This window comes from Blennius ocellaris, assembly GCF_963422515.1.
Source record: "Blennius ocellaris genome assembly, chromosome: 19".
Classification (NCBI taxonomy): Eukaryota; Metazoa; Chordata; class Actinopteri; order Blenniiformes; family Blenniidae; genus Blennius; species Blennius ocellaris.
The window spans coordinates 6,586,358-6,609,808 of NC_137668.1; the positions used below are offsets into that span (position 1 = coordinate 6,586,358).

Genomic DNA, 23,451 nt, shown 5'->3' on the forward strand with positions numbered 1-23,451 from the left:
TGCCTCTTTTAATTTTGTATTAAGTATGTCTATTCTTATTTTTTTTCTTTTCCCAGATTTTTATTGCATCCATATATATCTTTTATTGAGAGCTTGGGCCCAATCTCACGACTTGTTGTTTCACGTATGACTGTCAATAAAAACTTCCCCAAAAAAACCCGGTAAAACAGGCCCGTATACACAACACCGGTGCTCGGAGCCCCTGAATTTGCAACTTTTGGAACATGGCTCACAAAAAGGAACTTTTTGAAAACGCTCTGGCTCCGGCTCCATGGAAAAGGGGGACAATGTAACGTTTCTGAAACTGCTGCTGCCTGTGTGCACCACAACCAGAGGAAATAGTTCTGCACATGCTCAGTAGATCGACAATAACAACAATGTTTGTCTGTGGTTGAGTTTGGAAGAAACTAGTGTGATTTTCCTGAGTTTGTTGGTGATGGAGATCATGTTTAGAAACAGGGAGAACAGCACAGAAGAATAGTTTGTGGGATGCTTTTGTAGACCAAAGACAAATGATTGGCTGCAACAGAGCGAGCAACACATGAAACAGGGACATCTTATTTTAGAAGTGACGAGACGAGGCAACTTTTTATCACAATTCAACGACAAGGCTATTCAGTGCTTTGGTATGACAAACGTATCCAGCTGGCAAGAGTCAAAGCAATGAGAAATGTGAATAAAAACAATGAAAGACAAAAAAAAGCATTCAAGCTAAATGAACACCAGGGACAGATACAAACTTTAAAGCAACTGGAGGGAAAAAATAGGGGCTGAAAAGTAAAAGAGTTAAAGATACAGAGTTTGTTCCAACTATTTAAAAAAAAAAAAAAAAAAAAAAAGTATAATAATAACTAAAAGCAGCTTCTGTATGTTTGGTTCTGACTCCGGAAACAGAAAGCAGGTTTGATCCAGGCGACCTGAGAGGTCTGGATCGAAGCTAATGCAAAGACCCGATAACTGGACCGACGAGGTTCACTTCACAGAAGGACGTGTGACTTTCTGTGGTGTTTTTGAAAACTCTTCTAATTGAGTTTACTCCTCACAACAAGCAGTGGTTGCTGCTGTGGGACCTCGCCTTCATCTCAAAGCACTCAGGTTTACCCCAGTCCTCATTCAGCAGTCAGACCAGAACATGTTCACCACCTCACGTCCAGTCCAAATGAATTATGCACGCTCAAAACCACCACGAGCTGAAGTACCCAGCAGATTTCGGGAAGTTTTTACTTTTTACTTTTACTTTAGCCTTTACGTGCAAATGGACAAATTGGCTGATGATGTCATTTCGCGACTTTGGCAACTATGGACTTGCCAATATGTTACATGTCCATCCATCCATCCATCCATCCATCCATCCATCCATCCATCCAACCATCCATGATGCTTCTGATACCACATGTGCCTCGTGTTAAAATAATGCATCATTTTAAAATAACCTTGTTTACCTTGTCTTTACTATATTTTTATTAGATACTGTATTTTGCAAGCAACAATTGACACTTTGTTTGTTTGGCTGGCTCATATTCCCAACGTCCTGTGGGACGCAACAATACTTCCCGTCAGGTACTTACCACCTGGGACCAGTAGATGAGACCTCAGTTACTGAAAAGCACAATGTCTCCGGGGGGAAAAAATAGACATTATAATTGAAAGTAAAACTAGAAAACAAAAAGAGAGCAGCAGACAGAGTTCAGAGTATTGTGAGGGACTGGAGAAAAGCATATAAACTGTTCTTCTTTGAAAAAAACAAAGAAGGCTAATGATGAATTTGAAGCACAATGGTCAAAGCTGAGGAAGAAATTCACAGAAGGTTGTGAAACAGCAGCTAATGGATCAGGATTATCAGTGGGGTAGTGACATTGTGGCAAACAAACATGTTTTTTTTTTCCTTTTGATGGTGCATTTTTGGACTAGTAGTCGACAAAATATGATTTTCATCCAAGCAAATACGATAACTTGATGTAGGTCCTTGGTTCAATATATTGTGTTATTTCATTTCAAAGTTAACAAATTAAAAACAAAACAATTAGCCTTTCATACAGCGTTTTGGTATTAGCAATGCAAGCTCACTATGGTTCTGCTTTGTATCGGAAAGATCCGTGGTTTTGCACATCACTACGTCAAATTGTGAAAAACTGCCTTAGGCAGAGAAAACACAGAAGAAACATGCACAACACCCCAGCCAACCTTCTCACTTTTAGCCAATAGTGCTAAAACACTGTGGAGAACCTGAGCTAAACACCTTTTATATGGATTCATCATTAACTGTTCTATCTTCCTGCTTGTTTCTGCCCTCAGGTAATGAGCTTTTGTACCGAAACCGCGAGGGCGATGTCATCAAGTTCAACGTTGACACCAGTGAGCAAACCGTCCTGGTGCACAACAAGAAATTCGTAAGTCCTTTGTCATCTCTGCATCTCTTTTCTGTCCACGCCGTTACAATCACGGGACCGAGGGGACTGGCCATGGCTGCCCATGAATTAAATTAAAACTTTTCTTCTCGTGTCAGCATATCAAAGCACCCAAAGCTCTTTTTTATTACAGAGCTTAATCAAATGATCCATTATTACAGTGAAATGTGAAATGCATATCTAACACTTGGGGCTTGGCTGTGTGGAGAGATGTCACGATAGAGACGTAGCATCAACATAATGTCCACCGAGCGCAAAGACGAATGCCGCTCCGATATTCGTCGGGAGCCCAGCAATCTGTCAAACGCAGCCACTTAAGGACTGGTTTAATGAAAAAATAACACGCATGGTCAGAGGTCTCGGCTCTCTTCCAGCATTCCTGCTCACGTCTTTCTCTCCATTCCCAGGAAATGTACAAAGCCAGCAAGTATGAGGTCTCTCCCGACATGAAACATGTGCTGCTGGCCTACAACGTCGCACCGGTGAGCTTCTTATTTGTTTGCTTGTTTTTTGAATTAGCAAACTGACAGCCGAATATGTCAGCTGCCTCGGCTTTTCAGGGGAGGGGAGGGGTGTGTGTGTGTGTGTGTGTGTGTGTGTGGCATTAGCTTGTATCGGAGCAGAGGCGAAATGAAGAGAAGGAAAGGAGGGAGAGAAGGAGGAGAAAGTAATCATGGCGGGGTGTGAAGGCCTGTCGCACGCCGCTGCCTGTCAGCGGCGGCGGTGGCGGCGGGGGCTAGCACAGCCGAGCGGAACTGTAGCGAGGGGAGGCAGGAACACAAACAAACCCCTCGGCGCCGCACGGGCGAGATGAGATCGACAGCAGGAACAGAACAGGAAGTGCTGGCTGGGAATTTATCATTTGTGTGCAATTCCGAGAATAAAGTGCCCCGCGACTGCATCGGCTCTGCCAGCGCCGCGACGCGCATCGACGCACTTTCAGCTCCTAATATAAGGCAGATCAAATATATTGAACCAATTGGCCAGCGTGTGTCTGCGTGTTTACTTTTACTGTACGGAGAATTCACATCCCATTGTTAGCGCATGGGAGGATGCCGGCAGATGCGCAGCTTTGTGCCATTACCGGAGATGAATTGGAAAGGCTCAGACACACTGTGAAGTGTCTCGCACTTGCATGTGTTTGCATTCATTATCCATCCAGACCGCCATCGCCTTGATATATGGCAGTCATTGCACCTATATGCACGCCGTAGCGGCGCTGCAGTCACGCACTTACCGACGCACATTCGCCGGCGCTCCATCTCTATAAACGTGCTGAAGAGTTTTGCATTAAGCGACTTGTTTGCATACTAACACATGGACAAATGCTCCGCCTTTGAAAGTAAATGGGTCTCTTGTGGGCAGCGGCTCGCCCCGATGCCTGCTCTTCCCCGAATGTTCCAGCAGCAAATGAGCCCAAGTTCATGCGGGAGTAGTTTGGTTTTGTTTTTTGTCACTCATAAATAGCTAAGATGTTAAAGATACTTGGTGAAAGCTGGGGATGAGTCCAGGTTTGCAAGTGAAGTGGATGTAACCAAACTTCTGCCTTCATCTCAGTTCCAGACTTGTGTTTTAATGTATCTACCACTTGGAAATATATCATAGGTGAAGCATCTGTTCGCCAACTGCAAACAAACACAAAATGTGCATTTGCTCTCAAGTTGCACGCTCATTTTAAATCCTCCTATAGTTGATCTCACATCACAGCCTCCCGTAGATTATATCTTAGCTCATTTTGTCTGTATTTGGAGCTCGGCAGCTTGGAAATGACTGCTGGTCAACATATTTATGATCTACGATCAAATATGACATTTGTACTGTTTTCATGGCAAACGGGAAAGAAAATATGTAAATTGGAGCAACTAAACTCTGAATTTAGCTGGCGATTGGGCGTAAGCCATCAGCACTCTGAGAAATGTACAGCGGGTTCTGGTTAAATAGAAAAAGGCTTTAACGTGTTTACTTGGAGCCTAAAATCAACATGAAACTTCTCTGTGGTTGGAAGTTTGAGGTTTTGAACAAATCAACACCTCGCGCAACATCAGAGTTGTGCATTAATGTAATATATGCATTTTTAACACATAAATAAAGATATATTATACTTATTATATATATTGCTGCATGGAAATGTATCGTGTGTCCACAGTACTGTACGAGTGGTTGTAATCAGATAGATAGATAGATAGATAGATAGATAGATAGATAGATAGACAGATAGATAGATAGATAGACAGACTTCCCTTTTGCCATAATATTACTGTAATTTCCACTACAGATCACTGTATAACAACATAATGCTGCTGTACCACAGGAAAAACCCTCCATTACTGCTGTATTTGAAGCATAAATAGAAAATAAGATATCTATCAGAAAAAAGAAAAAGCAGCAGAGTTTAGCGTGTGTGAGAAAGTTGTGATGGACTGGAGAAAAACAGAGAAAAATGGCCAATTCAATTCAAAGAAAATACTACCATGGTGAAGAAAAACAAGGTTAATCCTGGGCTAAAGGCACCATGACCAGAGCTGAGGAACAAATTCACATAACACTGCAGTTACATCAAAACATTGAAAATAAATGTGGCTTTTTTTTGTGGTATTTTTTCGTATCTCCTCATGTATTCCTGTTATTTCAGGTCGTTATGGTTTCAGTTTTTTGGATTTTTCATCTCTACCTGGTTTCACCTTTCCTTCCCTGTGTGCAGTTCATCCCCTTTAAAAACCTGTTCACACGCCAATGTTTCAACTGGACACACACCGCTATTGCATTTTCGTTTCAGAGAAGTTTCTGTTTACACTGCAATGCATTGAAAACTCTGTCCATTTTCACTGAAATGGCAGAAACACTGCAAAAGGGGATGTTTTCAAAAAAGTTGTGCTTTCAGTGGTTCAGAGCAATGGACGGTTTCTTTTTTCACTTGATATGTTGTCGTCTAAATGAGGCCTGAGACCATTTTTACACATACCCAGGTGTCTGGGTGTAGTGTACCTAGGTACATTATAAACACAGCTACGACTCACCACAAATGATGATTCCTGAAAACTCCGGCCACAGTGGAGATTTGAAAAAACTGTGCATTTACGTCACAATTCATGAAGTCGTGTGTTTTTCTCAGCTTTTTATAAAAAAAATATATTCCCCTCTACGTTTACCAAAAACTCCTCATTGACACAGACCCACATATACAGCTGGTTCAGAGCTGCTATGATCAGCCAAACCTGTAGGGGGCAGAGTAGCAAGAAGCATGAAGCCATGATAGCCAATCAGAATCCTGGAAAAAAACACTACATCACGAATTATGACGTAAACCTCCGCCGACCTTCCTTTAGATGCAAACAGAGGCACAGAGTTTATCCAGATCTCCACTCTGGACGGAGTTTTCAGGAGCCATCGTTTGTGGTGAGTCGTCGCTGCATTTATGTGTAAATGTCAATATCACAGTTTTTTTTTCAAAATACCCGGGTACGTGTAAACGTAACCATTTTTTTTTTAATGTCAAGAGGGAAATATCTTTTTTATTTTTTTTTTAAACTGGGGACATTTAAACGTGGCCTCAGTCTCTTGTAACCCCACGTCCTCCTCTAATCCTCTGATTGCCCCTGATTGATGCCAGCTGTGCCTCATGTGTGTGTTTGCTCCTGTTCATCTGACTCCCTTATTTCTCCCCTCACCTCTTTTTCGCCCACAAGCCTGATTCAGTTTGTATATTTTAGGTTTTTTTTTTTATTCCTGGTTTTTGGATTTGCCCTTCTATTGCTAAAAACTGTATAAATCAGGATGGAGGACGAATCTGCAATTCATAAGAATGAATCAAAATCCAAAGGTCCTGAAATACAAGGACATTTGGAAACATTAGGTGATACAAAACCTAACAGGGAAAAGCAAATGTATTGACTTATATATATATATATTCTTATATTCATATGTCCATACATTGTTGAATGTAATGTAATCATTTCAATTCATATCGCTTAGAATTTAGTCATATTATTTACTCATCAAACAGGACTACTTTTGCTGGCATCGCCACGGTTCTGCGACCATCTGCGTAATTGGATCTGACATATTTGCTCAACAATTGCTGGGAAAAGAGTTCTGCCAGGAGACGAGACCAAAACAATGGAGCGGATGAAAATATGCGCTTCACTTTGATTTCTTTCAGCAATTATATAACAATTAAACTGATCCTTTTTGGACTTAGCGTTGGTTCCCAATTCCCTTTTTCCTCCATTCAGTTTAACAGCAAATGTGTACTCACCACTCAGCCGTATCATTATAACCACCTCCCTGGCATCGTGCAGGGCTGTTGTCCTTTTGGCACATATTGCAGTGCATTTTGAATTCTGGCACGTCACTAATTTAACCAACATTGATCTCACCATGATATTGGCTTTCAGAAGTTCGTCTGCTGGGTCGGACCACACACACACCAGTGATCCTCAGCCGCTCCTGACCTTCTCGCTGGTTCACTGCTTTTCTTCTGTTGCTTCACTTTTGATCGCTACTGACCACTGAAGACTTTTCAAGACAATCCAACCCGTCACAATCTGATCCTTGTCTCGCTTACTCAAACTTTTGTCACACAGCCTTTTTTTTTTTTTTTTCTCGCCCTGCTTTTAACTCATCAACTTTGAGGAAAAAATGTTCACATTATTCATCCAAATTCCACAGATAATCATTGCTCTTCACTGCACCTGGTCCATGTTCTCCTGCTACTTGGTATTTTCATAGTTGAGTCACTCGGGATAGCAATCCAACTTGGTCGTCTGTCATTTATTTTTTCATAATGGAAGGACAGATGTGTTTGACTGCGCTAATGAAGCCATTTTGAGGCAAAATCATGCAGTTTCTTCCTTTTAAAGTTTGAGGGAATAAGCACTGTGGGTTATAACACATCGTTTCTTGCCGTTCTTTCCACAGAACACACTCGTATTTAGTCAAATCTCTCTACACGTGGATATATTGATTGACATTAAAGTTAAACTTGATAGAAATTGAAATGTCAAGGTGAGCTGATGTGAGTCTTCTCTGGCCTTTTTCTCTCAGGTGTACCAGCACTCCTACACGGCCTTCTACATCATCTGCAGTCTGGAAACTCCGTAAGTAGGCGTCACAGCCGTCGTTTTTCCTATTTACATTGTGCTACGTTATATTTTCCTGTAATATTTCACCTGACCTCGCCTCCCGTGAATCTCCACCAAAATGTATGCGCGCCCGTTCCTGCGGCCGCCTCCCACAAAGCACTGCTGACACCAACAGTGCTGTTTGCTTGTTTACTTCCACATCGCTGTCCTCTGTGGAGTTAAAGGGTATCTGCTAATCTGTGGCCTCAAATCAGTGCCAGAGTTGCTGCTACGTATGCAAATGTTGTCCTTGTTCACCTCAGTCTGAGTTAGCTTTGTAAAACAAGAAAGAAAAAAAAGCACACTTTCTCTCAGGCTTAGTTGTTGTTTTTTTTAAATATGAGATGCTAAACTATCATAATGGAGATTCAAGAGGCCGGTCTCTGAAATGATGCTCAAGTATCAACAGTCTTAGAAAGTTCTGAAGTAACACATTTTAAGTAACATATTGATAGTAAGTAGTAGTACATTTACTATTATGCATGTGTATGACATCTGCAATTGCTTCTTCCTCTCATTAACTGATGTAACTTTCATTAAATCCAGACTTTAGAGCACCTTCTTCCCTCTATCTGATGTAATTTCAGTTAACACACAGATTATCGTGCATCTTCCTCAAATAACATCCAGATTATAGACCATAAAAATGTAGATATGTGGATAATAATAGGACGTCCAAATTGAGAAATGAAATAACGGTAATAACTGAGAGACTCTTCTTTATTTTCATTACTTGTCAAGTTACTCCACTACCATACATTACCATACTACTGTAATCAAATGCAATTTCTTATTATTAACTTAAACAGTGCTTATTATTATCTACTTATTTTATTGCATTTTAAAGTGAATCTACCTTTTGTAATGTTTGTAACTTTCAAGTGGTTCAAATGACAAAGAATTATGAAAGTGTTTTTCCTGTTATTTAATCGGCTTTATCTATTCTTTATTTCCTATATAATAACAGTGACTGACTAAACATATGTTGTCAAATCCCATGGCATGAATCAATCAACTGTTAGACAGTGTATTTATGAATTTTTAACATTTTTATTTTGCCATTGCCGTATAACACCTCTTGGAATAACTCCCACGCTGTCAGCAGCGCTCCTGCTCAAATCTATTTCTGTGCTGCCACCCAGTGGTGACGAGCCAGAAGCCCCTCTGCTGATGACCTCATTCATCCTCCGTTCAGACAAAGACGTAGAGGCAGTGGCACCTCTAATTCTGCAGCCTGCACCACGCAGCACTTTCCCCAATAAGGGAAGGTGACAGTGTTATAGAGTGCCGGTATTTATGGATGCACTTAAACCTTTGTGCTCTGATGTTCGACACTTGTTCCTCCGCTGCGAGCCGGGAAGCTGACACTCATTGTGTTTGTGTTTATGTGACTTTGCTCCAATCTGATGGTGTCTGTCTGTCTGCATGCTCCAGGGAGACGTGGAACCTGAACCCTCCGGAGGTGCGAAATGCTCAGCTGCAGTACGCGGGCTGGGGGCCTCAGGATCAGCAACTGGTGAGAACACAGTCTCACACGCAACAGAAATACTGATGAAGCAGCAAACAGCAACAACAAAGTAAGAGAGAGAATTTAAATTAAACACAAAAAAGAATCCAGTCTGCTTACACTGATACAACTCAACCAATAGTTTGGGAATATATACTATATATACTACAACTACTACTACTACTACTACTACTACTACTACTACTACTACTACTACTAATAATAATAATAATAATAATAATACAGAATTTTAATGATCCATAAAAGCAACAAAACTCCAGGGAAAAAAGATACATTATTATAGAAAAAAATATGCATTTGTAAGAAATGTACATAAAATAAATTGATATCCCATATACTGTTCATTAAACATCATATATTACATAATATTACTACTTCACAAAATTGAATCATTAATAATTTGTAGTTATAATTATATAGTAATATTTCAAATTGTGTTCAATTAAAATTGACATATTAAATACAACATGAAATTACAACTTTATGTTATTACATTAGTATTTTTCAATATATATTTTCTAATTATATATTAATGTTTTTCTTACAAAATTGGAATAAAAATAATTTTTATAAAAATGTATTTTAATTATAAAAAATTCACATAACTTTAAATTATCAAATTAATATTGATACATTATATATTTATAATTTTAAAATATTTCACATTCAGTTTTTCAGTCAAATTGAGTATGTTGTTTTTATTATTTGCATTTTCTTTTAGACTATTATTTAACAAGTTTTTAGGAATTGTTTTTGCTCATTTTGTGGTATTTTTTTAATGTATACCTGTATATGTCTGCCAACATGGACACGTTCGTCCAATGTTCCATTTAAGAGTGATCGATAATCATCTAAAAATTTTGATGGACGTAGCCTCAAATTCTATGAATATTCATGAATAAACAGCTGATTAAGATTATATCTCATAGTATTTGTCAATTGATCTGTTTTCTAATTGCCTATGAAATGATGATAGCTGTGAGGGCATTGACCTCAAAATCAAAGCAAAACTTCATTTCAAAGTAGAAAGACCTGATTGGCCTGCCGTGACACTTTCATCTCTCGCGGTTCATCTTTATCTTCTGGAGACAGTTTTTATCCTCAAGTCATCAGTTCAAGTCTTTGAAACAAGTGCACAGAAACTATTTTGTCCTCCAGGGTGTAAATCATCCAAATGGTTTCCCAGTAAACACGTTTTAAATCAAACTCCGTCGTTCGAATCATAAGAAGCAATGGCCCTTTGCACCTGTTCCAAGATGAGTCATCTCCCAACCTTCATCGCACAATCAAACTTGTCAACGCATTAATGAGCTTCAGTCTGTTAGTTTGCGGGCGAGTCAGACTGTAAGTGATTACATCCTGCAGCACAATGCTATTAATTACCTGTTATCTCGTCGGTGGATTAATTAACACTGCTACTAGATTGATAGAGCCTCAAGTTTCCCGCCATTAGTCATGAAGTGCTTTTACCTCCAGCGGCCGGGTTATGTTAGCGTGAAGCCGAGCAGCTGCTTTCCCCGAAGGTCCCCACGTCCTCCCTCAAAGAGGTTGAAGTGAGAAACGTCCGTCAGCTGAATCTGGACGGACACGGACTTCAAGCCGAGGAAGAGCGTTCTCATATCCAGACGTCTAATATGCATAAATCAGACCACCTGTTATCCTTTCCCCAACTCCCCAATGCACTTGATTAAATCCTACTTCACTTGCCCACGGAGAGCTCCAACACGTCCACATGCACAAACACAGCTGTCCAGCCACATGTGAAACTAAATTCGGGCCAGTCAAAGTCACACTTTTAAAACCTTCCACCTTGTATACGTCCGCCGAGACCCACCAGTCGACTCATGCACCAGACACACTGGCACATCTTGCATTCTTCAGTAAATATTTATCGGCTGTAAGTCACCTCCAAGCTGTTCGGTTGGCTTGTTTAGGTCCAAGTATTGGACAGAGACCTGTTGGCAGAGCTTCTGTTTGCAAGTTCTTTTCTAGCGATAACTCAGCCTGGTCTCTTTTTCTTATTTTGTACGTATCTTTTTTTTTTTTTTTTTCTTGCCGTCTCTGATGCTACCCTCCTTTCAACTCCACACTAGGCAACAGAAACAACTTAAATATGTGCTCCTGAGGCTAAACTCTCAGGCCTGTGTTCAAGGCAGATTCGATTTGAAGAAACTCTGAGATCTCTCTGTGCAGTTCAGTTGTTGAGGGATGAACTTGTGCCACTTGACTGCAGCAAACAAGTCGACTAAGATTCTTTAAAGGGCGAGTGTCGGTCCATTTGCAAGTAAACTCTGCATGAGGGTTCGACAAAACCAAGTAACTTCATCGTGATGGAGCAGGAGCCAGTGCCCTGATTTCCCTCATCACAGTTTGAACACGTGAAAGTGTGGGTTTTAAACAGGAGATGTCAGAACTACAAACTGTCAGGCAAATATTCATAGCGACTTCACTTTTTGACCCTTTGATGTCGGCTCTTCCGACTATTGTGAAGCAGAGTTCACTCAGGGTTGGATTGTTCACTCACTCATGACATTAACTGAGTTTAAACCATCATGAGACGGGTGTTAGAGCCCCGTATGTAATAACAACCTGAATTGTTCTAAAATATAATGTAATAAAATCTGAAACGTAACAACTGGTCGATAACGTAATGAAAGTGCTGAGCCTGAAATGTAATAATTAAAAAAAATTTAATAACGGGTCCATAATGTAAACAAGAATTTAAATGTGATCTAAATGTGTTTGATGTTATACATTACTGCTGCTGGTACGAATAGATTACAGATTATATAGAACAGAAGACGATTAGTGACTTGGGCAATAATAATCGTTCATAAATACCAGAAACTGTATATCAATATAGACGTATAAACACATAAGATAAATTCAAAGAGAAGCAGTTGAAGTTCAAATCCAAACCATAAATCATTGACTCACTTTATAAAGTAGTAAAATTACTACAATATTAGGAGAAAGGTATCTTGCCTGCCCCATAATGTAATATTTAAAGGTTTTTAGGCTTTGGGCTCAGCTGTCTGTTACATTACTGATCACTTGTTACAGTTTGGGTTGGATTACTTTTTTAAAAAATTAATTTAGGGCTCAGCACTTTTGTTACATTATTGACCAGTTATTACATTTCAGGCTTTTTTTTTTACATTATATTTTACAACAATTCGGGTCGTTGTTAGGTTTTGGGTCATTGTTACATATTGGGCTCTAACAGTTTGGTTTTAGCCTCCCGATCATGTAGTGATTGGTTTGTTCCGTCTAAATTTGAACCAGAGACTTCATTATTTACCAAGCAAAAACATGTCACGGCCATCAAAACCCAGCTTGTTCAAACCTTTTTACTGTGCGACCATGAAGAAAATGTTTTACCTCGTCTTTAGAAGCCACTCTGAACTCTCAGCTCTGAGAGTAATGGGTTCATTTAGTCCAGCTCACAAATAGTTTTTAGAAGTTGGGACAGTTTTTATAAATAAATATAGCTGAATTATGTTCATTTTGTGAGTAAAAAAGAAACCATAGCTACATTTTTACAAATATGTAAAGAAACAAAACATTTTTGATTTGTTAAAACACTAATCTGCTTGGTTGGACCATTGGTCAGTCTGCTAGTTGCTCCGCTGATTCATTGGTCGATTGGTCAGTGATGTGAGATCGTGTGTGAATTACATGTCCATCCAAAACCAAATGAATATAAATTAAAGTCAAAATTCCTTTGTTTGCCTCGAAATGTGTAAAATAAGCATCTTGGGAGATATTCTCATTCCTTTCAGCTCATGAAATGTTCATAAAGCCTTGGAATATTTCAGTTCATGTTGAATGATACACACCTGAGCTGAGACACACATGAGGATTTGCTAGTGACATGTAACAATCGATATGTGTTATTTTAGGTAAAGAATGTAATGCCGCAACATTACCCGCTGCAGCTTTAACCTATTTGCAAGGCTAAAGTCGGTGTAAATAAGTGGCATAACATCCTCACAACAGCATTTTTATGTGCAAATGTGTTTTTTGTGGAAAGCAAATCCCCTGTGAATACAACGGTTTATTTTTTCACTCCCTGTAGGCGGCTAATCTTCAACATGTGGCAGACACACATTCACACGAGTTTGGACGCTTCTCCTCAGGAGGCCTAACCCTTGTATAGCGTGTGTGTGAGTGTGTGTGTGTGTGTGTGTGTGTGAGGAAAACAGAGTGATAAAAGAGACAGAGGAGAGAGAAACTGTAACACAGACTTTGCCTGAATCACTCAGGAGCACAAAGTCTATTCTTTGTTGCTAAACTGGATAATGTTCTTAGTCACATCATTTTAGGCTTATGCTGGGGACTCTGTGATTAAAACAGACGTCTACTGTGTATTTAATCAGCGCTCCAGCTTTCCCTTAGTTGAAAGAGATTCTGAAATTAATTGGTCAAGATTAAAGAATGCCTGGGACTGCACTTCCTGTAATGTCTCTCAGTTGCGTATTACCTCAGATATCTGGCAATTGTTTATATATTTCAGCATGAGTCCTCAAGCTTATGATGACATGTCACCAAGCTGGTAATAAAAGGGATTGTTTTGTATGTTTCTTATATAGTTTGACCTTACTTTATCATACTTTAAAGGACCCATATTTCGCTATATTTCATGTTTCACAGTCCATCCAATGCTCATGTGGGATAATAATTTGGGTGATACAGTATACAACACTCAGAACTTGTGAAATGATAGCTATTTCTTGGATTGAGCTGACGTCACCGCTCATGAAACGGGTGGTTCTCAGCTCCTCTGCCTCCTCCACCCTCACGGAGACTGTAGCCCCGCCCACAGCCGCCTCCTCCTCTCGGCGCATCGTTAGCGTCTTTTATTATGGGAATAGCAGCAGGTTTCAAGATGAGCTTCCGAGTAAGTCCAGTTTCAAAGTACCTGTAGCTTGGAAGCTTCTTGGTGAAGTGTCGCTCGCAAACAAACACATTTTATACGGAAAAGAAAAAAAAGTCCAGCCACATTCGCCGCTATGCTTCTTCTTTCAGACAGCCAAATAGTGTGGAACCATACTTGCACCCGAAAACACATTTTCTCCAAGTGAACATGATGGCAAAAACAGCAGCGTTCAATGTGAAGCGAGCAGAGACTGGGTATGTCTTGTTTTGGTTTCTCCGCATGTCAATCTTCTCCAGCTCTGTGACGTCATCAAATAGAATCAAGGTGTTGAGCTCCCCCACCAGTGAGAACAGAGAAAGATCACTGTGAACTCAAGCTGGAGGGAATCAATGAAAAAAAACACTTTGTGGATGTATATGAACCCCAAATAGCACTTTTATGATGTTTAAAGCACAGAAAAGTCGATTTAGTATAATATGGGTCCTTTAAAACAACGATCTTGAATTCCGTGTTCCGTCATTACATGTATCCAAGCTGATACTGATGTCAGGAAGGTTTTCATACAGGTTCGGGTCTATGCGGGGTTATGAGTGTTTGCGTATGATAGACTTTTATTGAAAAACGTGAATATTATAGTTAACCTGTGTTTTTGCCAGCAGGTAACAACTTGTTTTTTTTTTTGTTTTTTTTATTTCAGGGCTCCGTGTCTTTTTTTGTTAATGCATGTCAAACATGTTTGATCTTGTCATGCCCGCCCCCCCATTAGTTTAACATTAGATTTTACTTCCTTCAAACCCACGACAATCCACTGAATAATTAAATCAGACTGAGCACTTTAGTTGTTGTGTCACTGTCGTCTCATTGGCAGCGCGGTTGACTCTCCCCGTTTCAAACAGAACAAACTCTCCAGCGTTCCGTCTCGTCTGCCCCGGATATTGTGGTTGGCGCCCGTTCCTGGCAGAGTTGTATCTTCTTCCAGCGATCGGGGGCAGGCCTCCTCTCAGCGCTGTGGCCTAGATCAGCTTCTGTACAGAGACTCCATCTGCACCAAGGCTCGTCGGCCCACAGCTCGCCTTCTCCTCCAGAGAAATGATTTGTGACAGACTCTGTGTAGCTTGTTTGCTGCAGAAACCTTTCGCAAAATTTTCCACTGTGTTTTTGTAAAAGACTGCTAAAGTAATTGGCTCCATGTGGTAGTAGACAAGGTTTTTTTTTTTTTTTTTTGGGGGGGGGGGGTTTAATCTCGCACTGTTGGAAGGAAGTGAAAACTCAACTCGCAGCAACCGCAGACGGTATCGGGCTTCATGCTGTGCATATTTCAGGCGTTTAGCGTCCTCAGAGTGAATACTTGTTGGAGAATCATTCACAAACCGATAGTGTGATACCTGCTTGAGGCCAAGAGATTCCATAATCCTTGAGATACTGAGCGAGCCCTTTTCTGTAATAGCCTGAGATTGATTTCAGCGCGGCATTACGGCTGTAACATTTTAAAATTCCAGCCCCGAGAGCCGCCCCGCCCCGCCACGCACACCGTGGGTGCTGATGATCTATTATTCTCCGTAATGAAAGAGTTGACCTTCAGTTATCTCGAAAGGCCCGCAGGCCCGTGGAGGAGAGAGTCAAAGTCAAAATCTGGTCTCAAGGTTGGCCGTCTTATCAGACGCTGAAAGGACTTCTTTTCTCCTCTTTGTACTTTTGTCAAAACTTTGATTTTACTCCAAAGGCGCCATTATCCTGTAAAGTGTATCCCTGAGGTGTGTTTGGACCTCGAGTTTGATCCGGCATGTGATATTATGATTTCTCTGCTTCCCGAGGTCTTCTACCTGGATTATAGCATTTCCGTGTAAATATCAGACAGTCCCCAGGTGTTCCCTCTGTGTAACAATAACAGCTCATTCACTTTTAAACAAATTCCACTTTGAGTCCCTCAGTTTGTTTTTTGGTTTATTTTGACTGACAACATAACATCTTCTAAGCCCTGATGTTTGAATGACTCTCTATCTTGACTGTTTTCCAGATCACATAACATATGAGAAGGGCTTTTTGCTAATAGATTAATGTACAATTGAATTCACGTTCGACAATGTTTGCCGCAGCCTCGGAGCTACTTGAACGCAACATAAAATTCCACCGTTCAATGGTCCAAACAGCCACAACAAACCAGTTCTCCGTGGAAAAGTGAATTTATTTACAAAGTGCTGTAGTGTTAAACAAGTAGGGAATCATTAACAAATCAAACTACGAGTGAATCAAACTATTCTGTCAGGGGTAAAACTTACCTACCAAACAAAAGTAAAACAAACACAAAGTCTTACCTCCCTACTTATGATAAACAAGAGCAAAAGATCGAGCTTAAAAGCTAAAGCACACACTGCATGCTAGCTGTTTGAGGATGGCTCCGCCCCCCTGATCCACGTTCTGCCACCTGGCAACGTCATTTTTCCTCCTTGTGTACCGGTGTACATCCTGGGTTCGGCCAATCACGCCGTCAAGACGACACAACTCTATTTGCATAGTTGATTGGCAGAGAGAAGCACACAGAGGACACAGAATAAACACACACACAAACACCACCGCAGTCGTAACAATGCCATTCGTGTCTAAATCGTGAAACGTGTAAACAGGGCTTTGGTTAATCAGCCACAAAAAAAATAGGTGTGCAATCAGTTTGCATGATCCTGCAATTAAACACGCTCTTTTGTGCAGGATCTGAGTAAATCGGCCCATTTGTGTCTCTTGCAGATTTTCATTTTCGAGAACAACATCTACTATCGGTCGAAGGTGGAGAGCCGCTCCATTCGTTTGGTCTCCAGTGGGAAAGAAGGGGTCATCTTCAACGGGCTTAGCGATTGGTTGTACGAAGGTAAGGTAAAAAATGTGTTCCATTAACAGACAAAGTACACACACACACACACACACACACACACACACACACACACACACACACACACACACACACACACACACGCGCTTGTACTTCCTGCTGACGTCTGCTGACACTCACCGGTGTCTGAACGCTGCTCCAAGCACATGGAGAACTGAAACCAAGAATAACCTTGAAGTGAGCTGTAGGCAGTAGGTATGGGCACTGAAGTTAGCGAGCTAACCAGATGGCCCCGCCCTGTTACATTCAGTGACTCCTTGAACTGACTCAAGGCGTTTTTGAGTCGTTCATCAAAGTAAACCGGGTGTCTGAGTCTATTTGAGTCTATTGAATCAGCTTTCCACAAATTTTAATGAAATCTTCAGGTGTGTAATACAGTGACATGTCTATGAATCTATAGCAGTTGCATTATGGGTGTTTTTACAAACTCGCCTTTAAGACTGCTATCTCACTGTTGTTTTCTGTACATGAAACTAAACTATTTCCATTGTACAAAGTGGGTGAAACTTTTGAACTGCCCCTGGATGGGACACTGCTGCACCGCAGGTTGGTCCCCAGCTTATGCTGGTACTCATTTATACAGCTGAGGCGATCTTCAGGTTACGAGTCAGACACACGAAGCACTCAGTTTTTACCACTTGCTTGGTGGCTGGGCGGCCGGATTGGAACCTTTTTGTGGGACAGTTTTGGGCCCACCGGCCCTACGTTTGACAACCCTGCTGTAGAGTCTTTAATTTCTTTTCACTAGTCACATGTTAAAATGTTCAAATTAAGTGGGAAAAAAAAAACTTGAACAGAATTTAAAAAATTATTATTTTATTTTATTTTATTTTATTTTATTTTTTTATTTTTTTATTTTTTTATTTTTTTATTTTTTTATTTTTTTATTTTGTTTTATTTTATTTTATTTTATTTTATTTTATTTTATTTTATTTTATTTTAATTTATTTTATTTTATTTTATTTTATTTTATTTTATTTTATTTTATTTTATTTTTAAGTCTGTGCAAGATTGATTTAGTTTTATCTTGTCTAACTTTTATATTATATATCTAATGTTTAAAACATTTTTTTTAAATGTCGCAGGTTCTTGCCTGCGGGCCACCATTTCAATATCACTGCTGTATATAAATATATTTGTAACCATGAAAGATCTGTGATGTTTGGCACTGCTAAGCTTGTGTGTGTTCTGTTGTGGAATGTAAAAAAAAATGCTGACAGCAGTTAATGCTGTGTTTTAAATCGGTACATCCATTTGAGTAAAAACAAAGATTTGCTATTTTTTCCCCCAGGTATGAGCCTTGTAAAACAGGAAGTCATGACTTTAACAGTCATACAACAATCCTGAAATTAATGAAGGAAAATATGAAAAATGATTTGTGATTTGTTTTATCCAGCTGTTGACTCTTCCCTTCATCTCATTACTATAATTTGGACACTCGGCAGCGACACAGTTGGATTAATATTGTTGGCGTGTAACTTGATTTCCTGCAGGTAAATTAAAAATGGATGTTCTGTCAGTTTCCGTCTGCAGCCTTGAAAGGGAGCGAATGTTGTGCGGCGCTTAATTTGCATTAATTGTGTCGTACATCGTGACACAGACGTCGCCGATAAGAGAGGACGGGGACGCCATGTTAGCATGCAGCTAATGAATCTGCACCTGCCGCGGCGGGCGCGCTCTCTGCTCCGGTGCAGTTTTAATAACGGGGATGACAGCGATAGCACGAATGGATGCACAACAAGCCGTTAGTCCAGGAGGAACACTAAGAAACGACTGGGTATCTGTTTGATAATGTCAGAAGCTGCCGCCCGGGGGACCTCGGCGACTTCACACACAGCAACACAAAGGTTATCTGAAGCCGCCGCCGCTCCAGGACGAGAGCAGCACAACCTGTCCCTTCTTTTATTCAATGCTTCCCCACCCACTGCGCCGCTTATCTCTGCATTAACGAGGCCGATATTTGAAACCATCCTTCAGGAGCAATATCCATTCTCGGCCATTTACACATTAATCAGAGCGTTATTGCAACGTCTGACCCGCCGACTCGTATTTATGGGCTGCTGAAGGCCTGGTAATTTACACTCATCATTTATTGGCTGAATAAATCTTTCACACAGAGATAAAACACAGAATCGGCTTCATAACATTGAGATAAAAATGAATCATAGAACAATAGAATTGTATTTTTTTTCACGGCGTTATTATGTGATGTCGAAGTACATTATTGTCTGGAGAAAATCTTACTTTTGCTTTATCTCAATGTAGCACACAGCGCAGTGTTTGGTACTGATATTAATTGAACACTTGGAGTATGGAAAAAAAGTCCCCCAAAAAGTTGGGACGCTGTTAAAGATATGGATAAAACCAAATTCAAGGATGCGAGAAGTTTTACAACCCAAAGTCAATGGTGATTTAGTGATGTGTTTTAATGTGATCAACCATTGACATATTCATCCTTATTATGTAGCACTATTAAAAGAGAGGATGTCAGACCACACACACACACACACACACACACACACACACACACACACACACACACACACACACACACACACACACACACACACACGCTCATATGGAAGCTGATCTACTAAAAGGACACAGATAAAATAACCTTTGGTTTTAACACATTTCCTTCATGAATATAGAATATTCCAAACAACAGAGAACACGTTTACGCGAGGTTTCAAGTGTAAACGTGGCCCCGGAGGAGTTCAGGCTAATAAAGTGTCATGTGATCCAGTGTCGTCCTCGCAAAGAGCAATCTACTTTGCACACATGGCGGCAACGTATGTGCTCACTCCATGTACGCCGACTTTCCTCCACAATTTGATGATAAATGGATGGATTACAATGTTTGTCCCTGCATCATGAAATCATCTGTATATGTATATATAACTGTCTGGATGTTGCCATGACTACTAATGATAACTCCTCCTTTCAAAAAAAATGTAAAAAGTGTGCGTGTGTGTGTGTAAGCCTGTAAATAAGCTTTGGCGCGGCGCCCAGTCGTGATGCAATCAGTTGAGAAGCGGCGCCAGGTTGCGTAATGTTTACAGACGGAAGATTCTCTCCATGTTAATGACTCAGACTCGCTCCCGGCCAAGGTCAAGCTCAGGCTCACGCTGCCGCCGAGGCGAGACGAGGTCCCGAGCTCTGCCCGTCGCCGCGTGGCAGATTTCCCGTTAAGGGGTGAAAGGTTGCAAAGTAATCTCCCGGGCTGGAACATCGTCTGGCTGTCTTAATCCGTGTATGTGCAGGAAGCGGACAGAAAAAAAATTAGACGCACCATTTAAAAAAAAAAAAAAAAAAAAAAAAAAAAAGACATATCCTAGAGCCGCGAGCGTGTGTGTAATAGTCCAAAGCGCCTCGGGAGAATCTGGAGTGTTCTGTCATCTGTGTGCTGTCTGATTATCGAGGCCGTGTTGATACCGACACATCCCGCAGTGTGACGCCGCCCCGGGAAGCAGCTGTTTACCGGGCTCTGCAGCGCCCAGATAAAAAACGCCGGCGCGGCGGCTTTGATTCCAGTCGCCCCGTAGATATTTGGCTAGATGACTGTTTGCATCGAGAGGCTTGTTGGCGGGGTTGTTTTCTGTTTATCGCTCTGTTTGTGTCGGGGCCCGCGGGCCTCCGAGCACACTCGTGCAGTGGAACAGAGAAAGAAATAAAAAAGGGGAATAAAAAAATAAATAAAGAATTGTTGGTTTTAGTTCAGTGTTCAGCTGAGAGGTTATATGAGGCACAGTCGCAAATAAGTTCTCTAGAAGTCTGGGGATGTGAGGAACGTACCATTACAGCTGCTTTACATTAGATATTGCTCATTTTGTTTGGTATTTCTGAAATCCACTTCACTGAAATATCACCAAACGCATCATTTAGCTTTAGCTTTAGCATTAGCATTAGCAACAGCTTAGCATCAATGTAGAATAATAGTTATTATAATAGAGTTTGTAAATTACACTGCAGATACTTATACTATAAAAAAAGATACTGTATTGAAGTCAAAGTAATAAATAATAGGCTTATAGAGAAAAGTAACCTGTATTTTTTTTTTTTTTACTTTATTTACCTTCTTTGCATATTAAAAGCCATGTTGCTTTTTGGTAGTGGTGAGTGGGTCATTTATCATAACTATGGAGTATAAGTACGGCATAATTTGATCAGAGATCAGAGAAGATAGGCATCTCTTGTGTGTAGGCTGCACTAATAGGCAGGAAACCTGTCCATATCTCTCATCTTATCGTTTTCCTGCTGACCCGGAGAGAAGGGAGAGATGGGCTGCAAGAGGGAAGGCTGGGCTCATTTCATGACAGATTGGTATTTTGTTTCTGTGTGGACGGTTATAATGGTTCAGCGGCAGAAGTAAGTGTCTCTTCCAGTCTCCAGACCGTGGTCGGGAGACGCAGGGCGAGACTAACTTGTGCTCCTCAGCTTCGGGGTTCACTCCCTCACTTCCCAGCAGTCGGGAAGCAGGACACCAGAATCGAAGCTGCAAATCTTTCATGCGTAACAGGAACAACTTGCATTTTCCAGATATATACAGTCTTTGGAGTCAGTGGGTCAGTCATGGGTTTTTCAAGAGCGGTCATCTCCCAATCGGAAGGATGAAGGTTCTTGAAACGTCATATACTTTATTAAATATCAAACTTTTTTTGACATCTTCACTAAATTATTTTTGTCTTTTTTTTCTTCATTAATTTGAGCATCTTGGCTATTTTAGACGATATATTTATCTGCTTTTCACATTCCTTTTTTTTCTGAGCTAGACTGGCTCCGCCCACACACGCCCATCTTGGGAAGAGGAGGAAGTGCTTCCTCTTGTGGTGCCATGTGCCAGAGCAGAGCTGCCTGATTGTGGGAGGAGTCAAGTGTAGAAGCTACCTTGATTGTGGTTGGCTAAACCCCCGATGACACTATATAGGGTTTAATTTCTGATTGGCTGGTTGGAGCAACACACTTTCTTCACTTCTGGGGCGTCATTCTAGGTATGAGAACAATTAGTACTGTTGGAAAACCATTGAAAAGTGAATTTTGAATAATATGACTCCTTTAAGTTCTCACATAATTGAAGTAGTATTAAAAAAAAAAGATGTCACTTGTCTTACGGAGGAACGCCGTCGTTACATATAGTATCTAAATCTGATTTTTGTAAATAGAACTGCAGAAACTCGGACAACTTGTTCTCTACATCATGCACAAATGTTTTCAATTTGAACAACAACTATACGAGGGTGTTTCACTGCTCATGAGCATCTCACCTCTCCTCTGTCATGTGTTTCTCTGTTAGAGATTAATTAGCACATTTACTGCCGGCTCAGCCTACGCGGTGCAGACTGTATTTATCGTGACAGCTGCTTCACTCGCAGCTTTTTTTTTATGGATCATGTTAACAGAATAAAATGACAGGTGACCATGTTTCCTTGTTATGAGCCAGAATGGAGGTGTGTCCCAGTTGCAGCTGAATTCACTTTCATTCAGGTTGTGCAAAATAAAAAATCTACATGTCGACATAATTGATGCAAATGTTATTCCTCAAATGGATAATTGACTGTTATTATGAAGAAAAGAGAAGTGTGCACAACTACAAACTTCAAAAATCTACAAAAGCTGCAAAAACCTACAAAAACTACAAAATTCAGCAAATACTGCAAAAATTAAAAAAAGCTACAAAACGCTGCAAAATCTGCAATAAGCTACAAAACCTGTAGAAGCTGCAATAGCTACAAAGAGCTGCAAATGCCAGAAAAGCTACAAAAAGCTGCAAACATGTGAAAAGCTGCAAAAAAAAAACAAAATTCACAATTCTACAAAAGCTGGAGAAAAAAAAGCTGCAAAGGCTACACAAGCTGCAAAAGCTGCAAAAAGCTACAAAACCTGTAGAAACTACAATAGACACAAAGAGCTGCCAAAGCCAGAAAATCTAAAAGCTACAAAAAAACCCATAAAGCTGTAAAACCTGCAAAAAGCTGCAAAAGAAAGTTGTAAAAGCTGCGAAAAGCTGTAAAAAGCTACTCAAACTGTAAAATCTGCAAACAGCTCAGAAAAGCTGCAAAAGCCTCATAAAGCTGTGAAAAACTGCAATTCTTTCAGTCATATCATGAAACCCTTTCATTTTCCAATTATAGTAGATAAAAGATTATTACTTCATTACAGTTTCTAGTTACTTCTTGAAAAAAAACTAACAAACCTTTTTCACTGTTTATGCATCATATTCAGTCATATTCTTACTTACAGCAGCAAATAATGTAATAATTTGGGCCATTTAAAATGGAATAAAGCAAATAATGTAATAATTTGCCAATAGAGTGACTGCACATGTATTGTAATATTTGATAATTGATGATATTTTGTAATTTAAGAATTTGATGAAACATGAATAATGCTGTATTTCCTGGAAGTAAAATGTCTCATCCTTTTTTGGGGCAGTTTGTTTATGTAAAATAAGTATAGTCAATCCGCATAATCATTCATTGAGGATGCATATCATACAGGAGTCTCAATTATGATGATAAAAAAAGTTTTCCCCTTTAAAATTCTGACATTTTTGGCTTTACTTTATATGAAATGGATGTTTGCAGGTTAATATTGGTTGCCACAGTGCTTCCATCACAGGACAGAGAGAAACA

At 40.2% G+C, this 23,451-nt stretch overlaps 1 protein-coding gene across 1 annotated transcript in view; it reads left to right on the forward strand.

Moving 5' to 3' along the window:
* The window catches only part of dpp6a (dipeptidyl-peptidase 6a), a gene marked incomplete at both ends in the record, with an annotated part of 210,322 nt that overhangs the window by 162,041 nt on the left and 24,830 nt on the right, over positions 1–23,451 (forward strand). Inside the window, 5 exons of the mRNA XM_080515409.1 lie at positions 2,296–2,390; positions 2,816–2,890; positions 7,452–7,504; positions 8,963–9,044; positions 16,678–16,798. Of these exons, the coding sequence (XP_080371535.1) occupies positions 2,296–2,390; positions 2,816–2,890; positions 7,452–7,504; positions 8,963–9,044; positions 16,678–16,798 (426 nt within the window). The remainder of the gene's footprint in view (positions 1–2,295; positions 2,391–2,815; positions 2,891–7,451; positions 7,505–8,962; positions 9,045–16,677; positions 16,799–23,451) is intronic.